Below are 12,902 nucleotides of genomic sequence, written 5' to 3'. Positions count from 1 at the left end.
TATTAGTCTCAGTTACAACCAATGGACATTTTTATATACATATTTGTCCACGTGTACACATTCTTCTATGTCAGATTTCTAGAAATAGAACTGCTTGGTCACTTGAATTTACATACACAAATTTGATAAACAGACTAATTCATCTTCAAAAATCTTATATCAGTTTAGACATACACCATCAATTTGCCCAATTTATCTGCATCAAGACTAGAGATCATATTTTCATTTAAGAATTATATATATGTAACAATCATATTTCCTTGTTTTAGTTTACAGTTCTTGGATTATAACTAAGGTTGAACATCTTTTTACATAATTATTGACCATTTCTAAATATTTTTCTTAAACTATTCATAGTCTTCGCTCAATTTTTCTACTGTGCTTTGCTTTTTAGGACTTCTTTACATATAATCAATGTGAATCCTTATATATTATAAATATTTAAAATATCTCTAGAGAGTAATGATGTGGAAACCTCAATGTGCTATACAAATCATTAAGGTGGTTTCCAACTGACTGTGTGTTAGGATTTGCTTCTTCCAAAGAAGATTTGTCTGTATGGTGATATTATGGCAATCTATATATCTATATTCAATCTATCTATATATATCTACGCCTATGTCAGTGTATCTGTGTCTGTATCTATATCTTCATCATTTATATCATCTGTCTCTATATTTCTGTCTACATATGTGTGTTATTGGTTTACATTGTATAAGTAGATGTTAATAATGCATAATATCTTTGAAACTCTCTGATGTTTTCTCATAATAGGTTGTTGGCATACTGGCTTGTGTATGACTATTCTCAAGCATTTATTAATGCATTTAAAGTGCCCAGTAGTTTGCCAGGGTTTGAAGATAAAAGGTGAATAAAAATTGGTTTGCACCCTCAAGATTTTGTATTCACGATAGGGATAATCACAGAAGCATCTAACTACAATACAATGGGCAAGTGCTATAACAGAAGTCTGTGTGACATGACATGACATGTGATAAGCAAGTGGGAGGGGGATGTGGGGCAAGGGTTCCAGGTAAGGGATTCAGTGAAGGGTTAACAAAGGAGACTTTCATTGAGTTGTCCTGAAGAATGCATAGACATCAGATAGGCAGAGAAGGAGTCTAGAACATGCCATACAAAGAACCAGGAAGAAAAGGAGGAAATTAAGAAATAGACAGTGGAATTTATAATGAAGATTGGTAACTAACTGATTTGGCTGTGAGGGAAAAAAAGGAGAAACTTGAAATGAATTCCTTGCTTGAAGTTGGAGTAGTTGAATCGATGATGGAAACAGTCAATGAGACAGAGAATGTAGGAGGAGAATAGTGTTGTAGCTGGATTGAGGGTGGAAATAAGGGAGCTTAGTCATGTCCTTTATGAGTCTTAAGATATCCCTTATTTATCCTAGTAGAATTGCCCAATCAATAATTGGTTCGTAGTTGGAATCTCAGGTGAAATATTTAGAGATATTGTGAAGAAGGGCTGGAGACATATATTTGAGATATATGAGAAAACATGTGTTTTATAGATGACTCTTGCAAAATGCTTGACTCTCTGAGGGTAATGAAGAGCGTGAGGTAAAGGGGGGATTATTTTTTATATTTATTTTAAATATGAGATTCTTGAGTATTGGCCATGAAGAAATGGCCAGTAAAGAGACAGGTTCATTGTAGAATACAGAAAATAAGTAATTTACAATGCAAAATTTTGGACTTGAACATCATGGAACTGAGCCACTTAGAGGAACAGCCTAAAACAGGAAAAAGAACATCCCTTCATCTGAGACGAAAACAAAGTGAATGAGTGTGGATTTCGATGAAAACAAATTTTTGACATCAGGAAGGAACACATTAGTTTAGCTGAGAGTAGGTAACTTTCGGTTTTCTAGTGCTGTTAAATATAGTATTTCTCATTGCATTTCAGCATAATTTGGTATTTTAGTTCTCAAACTGATTATTAGGGATGGGCTCTGCTGTGAGGTTAAGAAACTAGAACTTGCCCAGAAAACCCTGAAGAGGTAGTGAAATCTCTTAGAGATGTATGGACATTATTTTGGATTTGTCCATCAGCAAGTCAGTTTATTTGGATTTCAGTTTCCTCATCAACAACGTGAGAAATGTAAACTAGATAGCACTCCTTAGTTCAACAAATATTTATTGATTGCTTACTTGATGTGAGGTTCTGTCTTTTCCATTTTAATATTCTATGATTATTTTCATCACAAAATTGACATTTATATTCCAATTTGAGAAGGAAACTGATCAAGATATATAATGAGTAGAAGAGACTATTTTTATTCCCCTGTATTGATATTTTGGATAAAGAACTAGGATAAGAAAAAGAGACAGGTTGTTTGTTTTTTTTTTTTTCCCATCAAGTCTGGAAACAGAGATGTGTGGTCTACAATAACTGGAGGTGGTTTTGAAAAGCTGAATGCCAACTTTTACTCATGTTTTGGTTTGTGTCAGATCCATGATCTGATGATTCCGATTTTTGATTATTTTATCTCCAGCGCAGCATTTACATGTGGACTGTGAAGTGTAGCCTTCAATTCTGATGTAAAACATATATTTTAAAATATTATGTATTATTTCCTTACACTGATTCACATGCTTCCTTTATTATCTTGAAACCTATGTCTACAGTTCCATGAAAAATATGCAAAAAACTCATACTCGCTCTCAAGAATATTTTTATAGTTAATGTAATAGGGCAATATTGTTTTTATTTTTTTGATTCCACTCACAAACTTTGGTGATGTTAATAATCTATTAATAAGGGAGCATTTTCCCAGTGGCCACAAAGGTGGTTAAAATCAGTTTTAAGGTCCCTCAATGAATCATTGAACATGTCTTTACAAAACAGTTGAATAAAACTTCATTAAATAAGCGAGTAAAGCAGCTGGTGATGAAGAATGGATTAGGCAAGAGTCATTTTCTGCTTGATACAACTAATGATATTATCATACCGTAGCCCCTGGGTCTCCCGGGATCCATCTGGAACAAGAGTCAAACCTGATTAGTAGCTGCCAAAATCTGGGCAGACTTTTATTAACTGACTCTGAATGTTATTTCAGTGAGGGCTTTGCAGGTGTTTGCCATGTCTTTCAGGTGAACTGTAGTGGTTATTGCACTTAGGATGAAACCATTATGTTACCTGTGAGAGTGTATACCTCATGGTATAGCCCAGCCAGTTCCTTTGGAGTAGCCATCAACAGACTAATCTGAATTAGGAATAAGAGATAATCAATTACATTTTTCTGCTGTGATGTGAAAATGAGTATGATTTTGGCAGTTTGGAAGGTCCAGATACTTTTTCATAAATCTATTTGTCTAGATTCAATTATTTAAAAAAAAAATGCATATCTTCTCTGAGAGCTGTTTTCAGTGTGTTAGACCTTATATTGTTGGATAAAATAATTGAAAAATCCTTAAAGTGCAAAATTCCTTCCCTGTCCAAATCAGGATATAGTCTTACATATCCTGAGGACTCGCTTGTTGTGGCAACAATTATGGGCTTAATTACTGTGATCTAGCATGAGGTAGGAAGCAGCATTCCAGTTGAAGACCCGTCTCCACTTCTGCCTTCCCATCTAAACACATGCTTTACCTTTCCTGGAGTGACTTCTCAACAGGGGGAAGATCATGTCTTAGAGCAGGGGTTTCCAAATGTTGGTTTATAAATGCTCTTTCATGAAAACCTGGGGTCACAATAAAAAGTGAATTTTCTGGCCCCTTCCCCAAACTTACTGAATCAGAATGTAGGAGAAGGGCCAGGCATCTTTATTTTAGATCTTCCTATGTGGTTCTTAGAGTCTACCTGGCACTGGACACACAAATGTTTCCATTTATTCTCCTTTGGGAGAATGAGTTTTGGTGTATAGCTTGGTGCTGGTTTCATTAAACCTGATTCTCTACACATTTCAGCACGCTCCAGAAGTCATGCATGTTCTTGGACTGTCTATGAGCTTTGTTTCATTTAAAGTATATCCTGATGATAGTATCTTTCTAAAAGCATGTTACGCAACCCAAAGTGTTCCTTTTTAGTCAATTTCACCATTCATAGAATAAATATTGGATCGTAGAACTAGAGAGTACCTCTAGAGAGCATTATCATCAAGCTCTCTATTTTTAATTAACTGAATGTCTAAAGCATCCAGAAGAGATTGCCCTTAAATACTGACAAATAAAGATTCAAGAAGCACATTCAGTAGCCCGCTACAGTGTTTTTATCACTTTAAATGTCAATAAATTCTTCTTCACATCCACCCCAAATCACCTCTGCTTTAACCCAAGCATTTTTCTTCCTGTTCTAACCTCCAAATATGTACTGAAAACCGCCTAACGTTGAAACCATCCCACTGAAGTACCATCTATTTGATAGACATGGTGTGTTTCACAGACACAGGTCGTCGAAATTCGGTCAATAAACAGAAATAATATAGGCAGCATAGAGGTGCGGGTCATTGAATACTAACAGAAATAGAATAAAACAAAAATAAAACAAATATGCTTACAAATGTGCCTGGCAATAAAATTGAGGGCTGCTCAGGATACTTTTCATGCAGACAGCTGCTGGGTGAACGAAGCGATCAGTTTTCTGATGGTCTTTAACTCATCCGAAATTTTGGCCTTCAGAATTGGCCAAGCAATATTTCTGCCCCAACTGGAGGTCTTTCTCTTCCCAAATCTTCCTACCTGCTTGCAGGTTAATTTTGCATGGTTGATATCCCATTTAGTGATAGAAAGCTTAACAATACAAATAGGAAATAAAAGCAAGAGTTCAGTCAGTGTAAGTTTCAGACAAAAAATAGTCAGTCAATCAATCAAATAGTGTAAATAACCTAGAGTTTTTCCCATTTTCACTGGATGGCATAATGGTTCTCAACTCTTGGCTGCATATTGGAATCAACTGGGGAGTTTATTAAATGTATCAAATCCTAGAATCTTGTAGGTGTTTTCAATTTAATATGAATTATATAATTCCTAGGCATTTTTTTTAAAGTACTCTATATCCTGTTACTCAAAATAGGGTCTGTGGACCAGCAGGCAGTGACCTTACCTGGGAGCTTATTAGAAATGGACAATCTTGTGCTCCACTGATGTTGACTAAATCAAAATCTTCATTTACACAAGAGGCCCCATATGGAAGTCTGAAAGGCTCTGTTAGATGAACTAATATCCAGCCTGGTTTTAGAACTACTCAGTAGAGAAGAAAATTGAAAGGCACTGATGGTGAGAAGATGCAGAAGATGAAGGAAGAAGGGAATAGGGGAGGAGGAGAAAAATGGCGGAATATAAAGACATGGGAAGAAGATGCTTATAAAGACTTTGCCTAAATTTAGCCTTATTTATTTTTTTTTAGTGGGTAGATATCTTTTGTCTTGTCATTGTGACGTCAGTGCTCTGTTTTGCAAGATTTATGTATTTTCTCTGTCCTTTCTGTTACTCACAGGAAGCAACAATAAATATTTGGTTAATAAATTGCCAAAGTTCTTCCAATAAAATAAATTTCTTCTAAGGGAGTAACTTTAAGTGCAGTTATCATTATATTTAAAGAAGTAATTAAGCCATTGTTTTATTAGTGAGACACTGATATGATAAAGCTACTTACAAACACTTCAGTGTTTTGAAATGGTGGATATTCTCCCCGAAGCATCCCCTTACTCTGGAATGTTTGTTTCCTTCAGCTTTACCCAACTGATTCTCATGGGTATTTTCAATGAACCCCCACTTCCAATTTCAAGTTTATTGACCCTAATCTAATAAGCGTTTTAACTTCGCAAGTTTTACCTTTTATATTAAACAATTACAGCTAGTGATGTACCACCAATGAATAAGCTAGTTAAAATTCAACTCAGATATTTTAATGGACCCAATGAAGCGATTTAGAAAGTACACCAAATACAGGGGGAAAAATTCTAATGAAATAATATTCAAGCAAGGATGCAAATTAATATAACCAAAGCAATTATAAGTTAATGTTCCCGTGGAGGCTGAGTTACCTCATTGATTTCAGAAACTGTTTTTTGTTTCCATCATAATAAAATATGAGTATAGTTTGATGTGTTTAATTCATATTAAGTAATTCTTATTAATCAACAAATGCCATTCAGTAGATTGTGCAAATTTTCTTTCGAAAAATGAGTCTCACATAACTATGTGAAAAAATGTTTCTTAACTATGTCACATCACTGTTTAGAGATTAAGGTTATTGCTTTGTCTTTTTGGTTACGTATATTATCTGTCAAGTAAACACTTGTAAATATGTTTCATCCTTACTGAACTTTCAACTGGAATTAAGTCATGTGAAAACCATGATATCAAAAAGTGTTATTTGTATTCTTGAATGTATCAGACTTTTTATCTTTTAAATCAATTATAGACTGTTTTTTGAAGTAAATACCATAATTCCCTTTTAATATCTTAAATCAAAATTTTAAAAAGTAATTACATAGATGGATGTTTCTCTGCATGTTCCTGAAATGAAATGGCATATCTAAGCTCAAAGTGTCCCGAAAAACTATGAGATGTGTGTCCACTATATAGAAGAAAATGCCATTTTGAAAAATTTTAAGTGGACTCAACATATGACTGAATAATTTAAAATACATGTTTGAAACTTCACAGTATAATTATTATTGAATTACTATTATTAAGAAGAGAAGAAAGGTGGGAGGGAGGGAAGGAAGGAAGGAAGGAAGAAAGAGAAGGAAAGGAAGAAGAGAAGGATCCATCAGGAATCAGTGGTTTGGAAAGGATTCACTGTTAAATAAGGGTAGACTTCACTGAGAAGGAGAGATTTGAGCAAAGGCTTAGAGAAGGTAAAAAAATAATTCTACATTATTATGTAGAATTTTATACTAGAATACTTACAGAAGAAATTATTAATTTCAAAATTTAATGTTACCCAAATTACAAATACAAAATATGCCCTTACAAACCTAGAGTAAAAATCTGCCTTTTTCAAAATCTTCTATAAGCTTATAAGAAATATCATATGACTTTATTTTTACAAAATAAAAAGAGAGAAGATGGGTCCATGTGCTTTCTTGGTTTAAATTCTGTTAGGTGTTTGTATTGATTATACTACATAGGGAGTAATATAGTCATATCCAATGGAAGGATACAGTTCTTATTTAAACATTGTGCACTATTTTATGAATATCATCATCATGTTCAATTGAAAAGGATCCAAGTGAAAATACAGAATCATGAAACAATCAATGGCAGACTTTAAGGGGCATATAAATCTAAAAAGATATTAACAAAATTTTTAAGTATTTGCATTTTGATGTGCTCTATTTCTCAGTATTTTAATATTTGTCTCTATATATCTTACTGCCCTACCCTTTTAATTCTTTATGTGTTTTCTTTCCCTCTGATAAGTGCATTAAGCACTCAACAGATAATTTCATTAAGATGGCAATATATGACTTATTTATTTACTTGGAGAGGGTATTTATTGATTGTGTACTAAGTGCCAAACACTGCACTAGTCACTAAGGATACAATCTTAGATAAGAAAATACACTTCAATAAATTAGTTTACTCCTACTAATAGTATAGTAGGAGAGCAAACATGGAAAAAATAAATATGGTGTATTATGATAAGTGCAGTAATAATATCTAACAGTTGCTGAGCACTATTTATAGGGGCCATGTTAAGCACTTGATACCTGTATGTCTATTTATCTTCAGTCCCATTAGATAGGGACTAATACGAACTCTGTCTTTAAAATGGAACAGCGAAATATGGAATGGTTAAATACTTTGCCCGTAGCACAAGGGTAGAGTTTGTATTTGAGCCTAGGCCTTCTGACTGCATAGACCTCTGTATTAACTTGATCTTCTTGCTTGTTCAGAAGCAAGAGTGATAGACTAACTCAGCCTGAGGATGTATCTGAAAGGCTATCTGTGGCAGCAGAACTGGATCTTATGGATAAGTATTTGCTAGACGGGGGAGGGGGGCGGTTTAGCATGGAGGAATACATTGTCAAAAGGCAATGACAAAAGGCAAAATTACTTATGGTACAAGGAATTAGGAATCACAAGTGGTGTTTCTCTGTGGCTGGATGTGAGAAGCACAGTGAGAGTAGTGAGAGATACCAGTAATGATAGAGATGGTGGTCACCTGATGAAAGACTTTCATCCCTTGCTAAGGATATACTCTTTTGACACAGGGATGGCAAGGAAGTTCATACTGTGAAACAACACAGATTTATAGGCAGTGGCTTGTATTTTCAAGCCATTTCTTTTAAAGTAACATGGAGCATTAATTGGCATCTGAAAAACTTTTAGAAGGCTGTATAATAATTTAGGGATAAGTTTCTGAGTGAAGTTGGAGTATAGAAGAGAGACAGTAACGAGGAATGTTTATGGCTAGCACTTGATAATATTTTTAGGTATGAGAGGTGATGGTGAGGGGAAAGGAGAAATAGAAAACACACCCCAGATTTTTAGCTGACCTACTGGATGTATAGTGCTATTAATCATTGAGATATCGGAACAAAGAAAAAAGATATACTCACTGGTGGAGGTAGGAAAGCAAGTTACATCCCATTTTGTACACCCTGGGGTAACTAAATGGGATTCCTGTGGACGGATGGAAACACATGCTGCAGCTCAATTGAGAATTCAGATGTGGATGTCATCTACCTATAAGTAGTATGCAAAGTAGAGGATGGATGATTTCACCCAGGCATGAGCCCATAGCCCAGAGAAAATTGTCCAGACCAACTCTGGGGAATACTAATGTTTAAGGAGTGGAATCTCACTCTAGTAACAGTGAAGGAAGTTTGGGGGAACTAGTCAAAGACATGGGAAGAAACAAGGCTCAAGTGGAAACACAAAAACCAAGAAGCAATATGCTGCATAGCCTGTAAAATTCATTTCTCTAATTTTCTCAAAATATCTCTGGAATAAGTGAGATAAGCAGAATTGTGTCCCTCAACACTATAGTTTTGATGCCCAGCCTATAGCATTGCTTTCATTAAAGCATACCTTGATATGATGCTGTTAGCTTGGAATGAAGGACATTATAAGAAAAGACCAATGATGCTTTTTGTTGTGTTTGCTATGTATGTGTTTTCATCTTCCCTCCCTCTTTCTCTTTCTTTCTTTCTGCTTTTTCTTTCTTTCTTTCTTTCTTTCTTTCCTTCCTTCCTTCCTTCTTTCTTTCTTTCTTTTCTTCCTCCTTTCTTTCTTTCTTTCTCTCTCTCTTTTATGTCGCTCCATTCCTTACATAGGTCCTTCTATTTGAGAAATTTTGGTAGAAAATTTCTACCAGGAATTCTACCAGGAATAGAAACAATTGTGCTACTACAGATCAGTTTATCTATCTCTATATAATACGAATCACATAAAACATAATGTGAATCATGTAAGAGTTTATATTTCCTTTTTACATTGACTGCTAAAAATCTTAGATTCATTTCTGGGGACACATTCTGCCATAGGACCTTACTGTGCACATCGTGAATTGACTTCTCTGCTGGCTCCATCTTTCCCAACCTGCCGAAATGCCTCATTCAGTTATTTCAAATTTGATTCTTTTCTGCTAAATCGTATGGTTTTTATACAGCACTATAAGTATTTGCTGGAAGAAGAAAGAATATAAAAACAAATTTATGTGTTAATTTTGAAGGTTTTTCTACAGTCATTTTGATCTGTTGCAGACTGCATTTAGTAAATGTTTGCTAAATTGAATGAGTGGTGGGTGGAGTAAATTGGTATTCCAGAGCTCAGCTTTTCTCAGCTACTCCAAATCACCTTAGAAGTTTCTCTTGGTGGCTGACTTTGATCGAGGCCCATCTCTGTCTTCTGCAGTGACAAGGACAGTGTGTGCAGAACAATGTGATGGCAGGTGCTACGGACCCTACGTCAGTGACTGCTGTCATCGAGAATGTGCTGGGGGCTGCTCGGGACCCAAGGACACCGACTGCTTTGTGAGTCTGGGAGCTCTCCTCTTACTCTCTTGGTTGCCCTCCTCAACCCTTATTTGACTCAGCCGCATTGAATCTTTAACATCGTATTAAAAGAAGATCAAATCTAACCGTTTCAGGATTAAGAAAGATGCTCTGCCTTCCTAGAAGTCTTTCCCTCACTGAGTGTCTATTGATTAACTAGGGTTGTTCTGTTCTACTACAAGAATTAAGTCTTTCTGATGTAATTTATGTTACAAGTGAGACACTGAAGAATGTGAGGGAACATATTGAGATAGCGCTTTAAAAGCTAATAACATTCTTCCAAAATTTACAGTAATTACCTGTTTTCTGTTGTTACATCATTGAGTCTTTTGAGTGGGGGCACCTACAATTATTTCTTGAATATAAATTTCAAGATTATAGCAGATAAATTTATGAATTTAACTGTTTTTCGGTGTATATTGTTTACATGCTAATATTATTTAAAATTTATAAGATTTATAAATGCATGTTTTAAGAAATTTACATGCTAATCTGTGTGATTTTTATTTTAGAAGAGGACACTTTTACTTCCTTAAAATTAACATTTGTAGCTTCTTGGGGGCTCTTCTTAATTACATTTTGATATCCCTGATACCATTCTTTCTGTTCTTTTGAATACATACAAGCAACTCTGTGAGCGGTAGTTAATGTAATTTCATATACGTAGAATATTATTTCATTTTAAGCTAAAAATCATAAAATAAGAAATTGTTTTTATTGTTAAAAGTGAACATAAGAATCTATTTTCTTTTTTCCCTTTTCAAATATCCAGAAACTACACGCATATTTAGAATTGAGTAATTTTTTTCAAATTGGCACTTAATTCCAAAAATAGGCAAAATATAAATTACGGCTATTATGGTATGGATAGTAATATCCTAATGTCATAGGAAACTTAACTTGTCTACCTTGATACTATAGGGAAACAAAAGTATGTATTGCAGAAGTGAATAGGGAGGAAGAAGAAAATAAAATAAAAATGTTAAACCTTCCAGGAAGATGCTCAGCAGCTCTTGAACTGAGACCCTTCTCTTGCCAATCACCAGACCTGGGATGGAAGCTTGATTTGGAGGATACTGAACGGGTGTTGTGTTAACAATTCCAAAACAATAACAACAGTAAACACCAACATAGCCATAACTTTCTCTTAGCTTTTCACTGCATTTTTTTCACGGTTCCGTTATTATGATAGAGTGCTGAGTGAGCTTCAGAATTCTCATTTCATTACTTCTATGGAATGGGCCAGTGATTCCACTTTGGCATTTGGTTCAGAATGTTCAAGAATGCCAGACCGGGGCCTTGGTGTAAGTTGGGTTGTTTTGTACGCTGTCTGGATGGTAAATTTGTTTTATTCCTCTGGCTTGCATTCCTTTGTTGCCAAGAAATCTGTGTACAACACTGCAGAAAGTATGTTAGTAAAGCAATTATGAGGGCACATGAAGTTTTGTAGTCATAAATTAAAACTGTCTGAGTTTTCTAGGTTGGTTTTCAATATGTTCTTCCTCGAAGTGTCATCATGGTGAATAATGTGTCATCAGTGAGTCTCACTCTGATTATGTCTCTGTAGACCATCACGGGAATTGTCATGTTTATGACAAAGTACTTACTAACATAACAATTGATGAAGAAAATGTTTTGAGGAAACGGAATAAATTAATGCTTATTAATAACCATACATACAATTTATGAAGAAATGTAAAATATAGCTTGAGTTCACATTAGCTTGCCTTCCAAAGCCCAAATTATTTCTATGAAGGTTTAACTTTTTAATTCTGAGAATTAGTTCATCTATTCTTTCGTTAATCATCTGTTTTAATGTATTTATACATATGTTCTATTTTTATATCCAATGCTTAACTCTCAGGTGGAACAATTGTTTTTAATTCTCCTCAAATGCATTTGAAAATATTAACAAGGTGAGGACTCAATACAAATGTATAAGTCAGAAGAAACAAATTGTTTTAGTTGAACTTAGGAGCTTTTACTAAATGGTGTGGCGTTATGAAAAAGACCATCCAGGAAATGGCATCATATTATTTAAATACGGACTAACTATGGGCGCTTCTTTACATTTGGATATTACACAGCCTACATTTACAACTGACCAGTCTCCTGCCAGAGCCTTTTCTTTGAGTCCATTTTAAATGGCCAGCACGGTGTTTTCTCATTGTACAATGGTGATGATTGATTTAACCATGTAACATAAATCACTGAACTCTCCAAACGCCAGCTTAAGGAAAGTCTAGCCTACAGAATTTGGGATTTAGTTGTCAGTACCAGACTCTAAGACTAAACACAAACCCTTTGAATAAGTGTGAGCTTAAATGATTCTTCACCATTAGCTAACTTTATATTTTAAACCAATTCTGTTTACAAATTAGTGGATAGATTCTAAGCAAATCGAACATCAATAACTATAGATAGTATATTTACACACATTGTAAAAGTAGTCTTGTAAAATTTTGGAGGGCTTAAACAAATTTTGACTTAAAAAATAAACACTAACAATGACAAAATTATCAAATTTTGCAGTTTTTATAAAATTGATGAATACCAAGTAAAAAACAACCTTTTCACAAAACTGTTGCGTCAGTGTTCCTTTAACAAGCATGAGGAAAGTTATCTTTAAATGAAATTGGTATTTGCTGTGTTACAGGCCTGCATGAATTTCAATGACAGTGGAGCATGTGTTACTCAGTGTCCCCAAACTTTTGTCTACAATCCAACCACCTTTCAGTTGGAGCATAACTTCAATGCAAAGTACACGTATGGAGCATTTTGTGTCAAGAAGTGCCCACGTAAGTAACAGGATAAGAATAGCCAAATTAATTAGACCTTCAGTTAAAAACAAAAGAATTTTATGTAAATTTATTATAATTTGAAACTTGTAACAATAATGATGAATTCCTTGGGTGTGGGTACTATCGCTATCATT

General features: G+C 34.6%; 1 protein-coding gene across 6 annotated transcripts in view; it reads left to right on the top strand.

Annotated features, from left to right (window-relative positions):
• The window catches only part of ERBB4 (erb-b2 receptor tyrosine kinase 4), a 1,102,331-nt gene that overhangs the window by 772,951 nt on the left and 316,478 nt on the right, over positions 1 to 12,902 (top strand). For all 6 annotated transcript variants that reach the window (XM_023644065.2, XM_023644064.2, XM_001488767.6 and 3 more), the window contains exons 6-7: positions 9,828 to 9,946; positions 12,624 to 12,765. In XM_023644065.2, coding sequence (XP_023499833.1) covers positions 9,828 to 9,946; positions 12,624 to 12,765 — 261 coding nt within the window. The remainder of the gene's footprint in view (positions 1 to 9,827; positions 9,947 to 12,623; positions 12,766 to 12,902) is intronic.

The sequence above is a fragment of the Equus caballus genome, chromosome 6 (assembly GCF_041296265.1).
Source record: "Equus caballus isolate H_3958 breed thoroughbred chromosome 6, TB-T2T, whole genome shotgun sequence".
In the NCBI taxonomy this organism is placed as follows: Eukaryota; Metazoa; Chordata; class Mammalia; order Perissodactyla; family Equidae; genus Equus; species Equus caballus.
The sequence above is the reverse complement of the archived record's forward strand: the minus strand, read 5'-3'. Positions and strand labels throughout refer to the sequence as shown.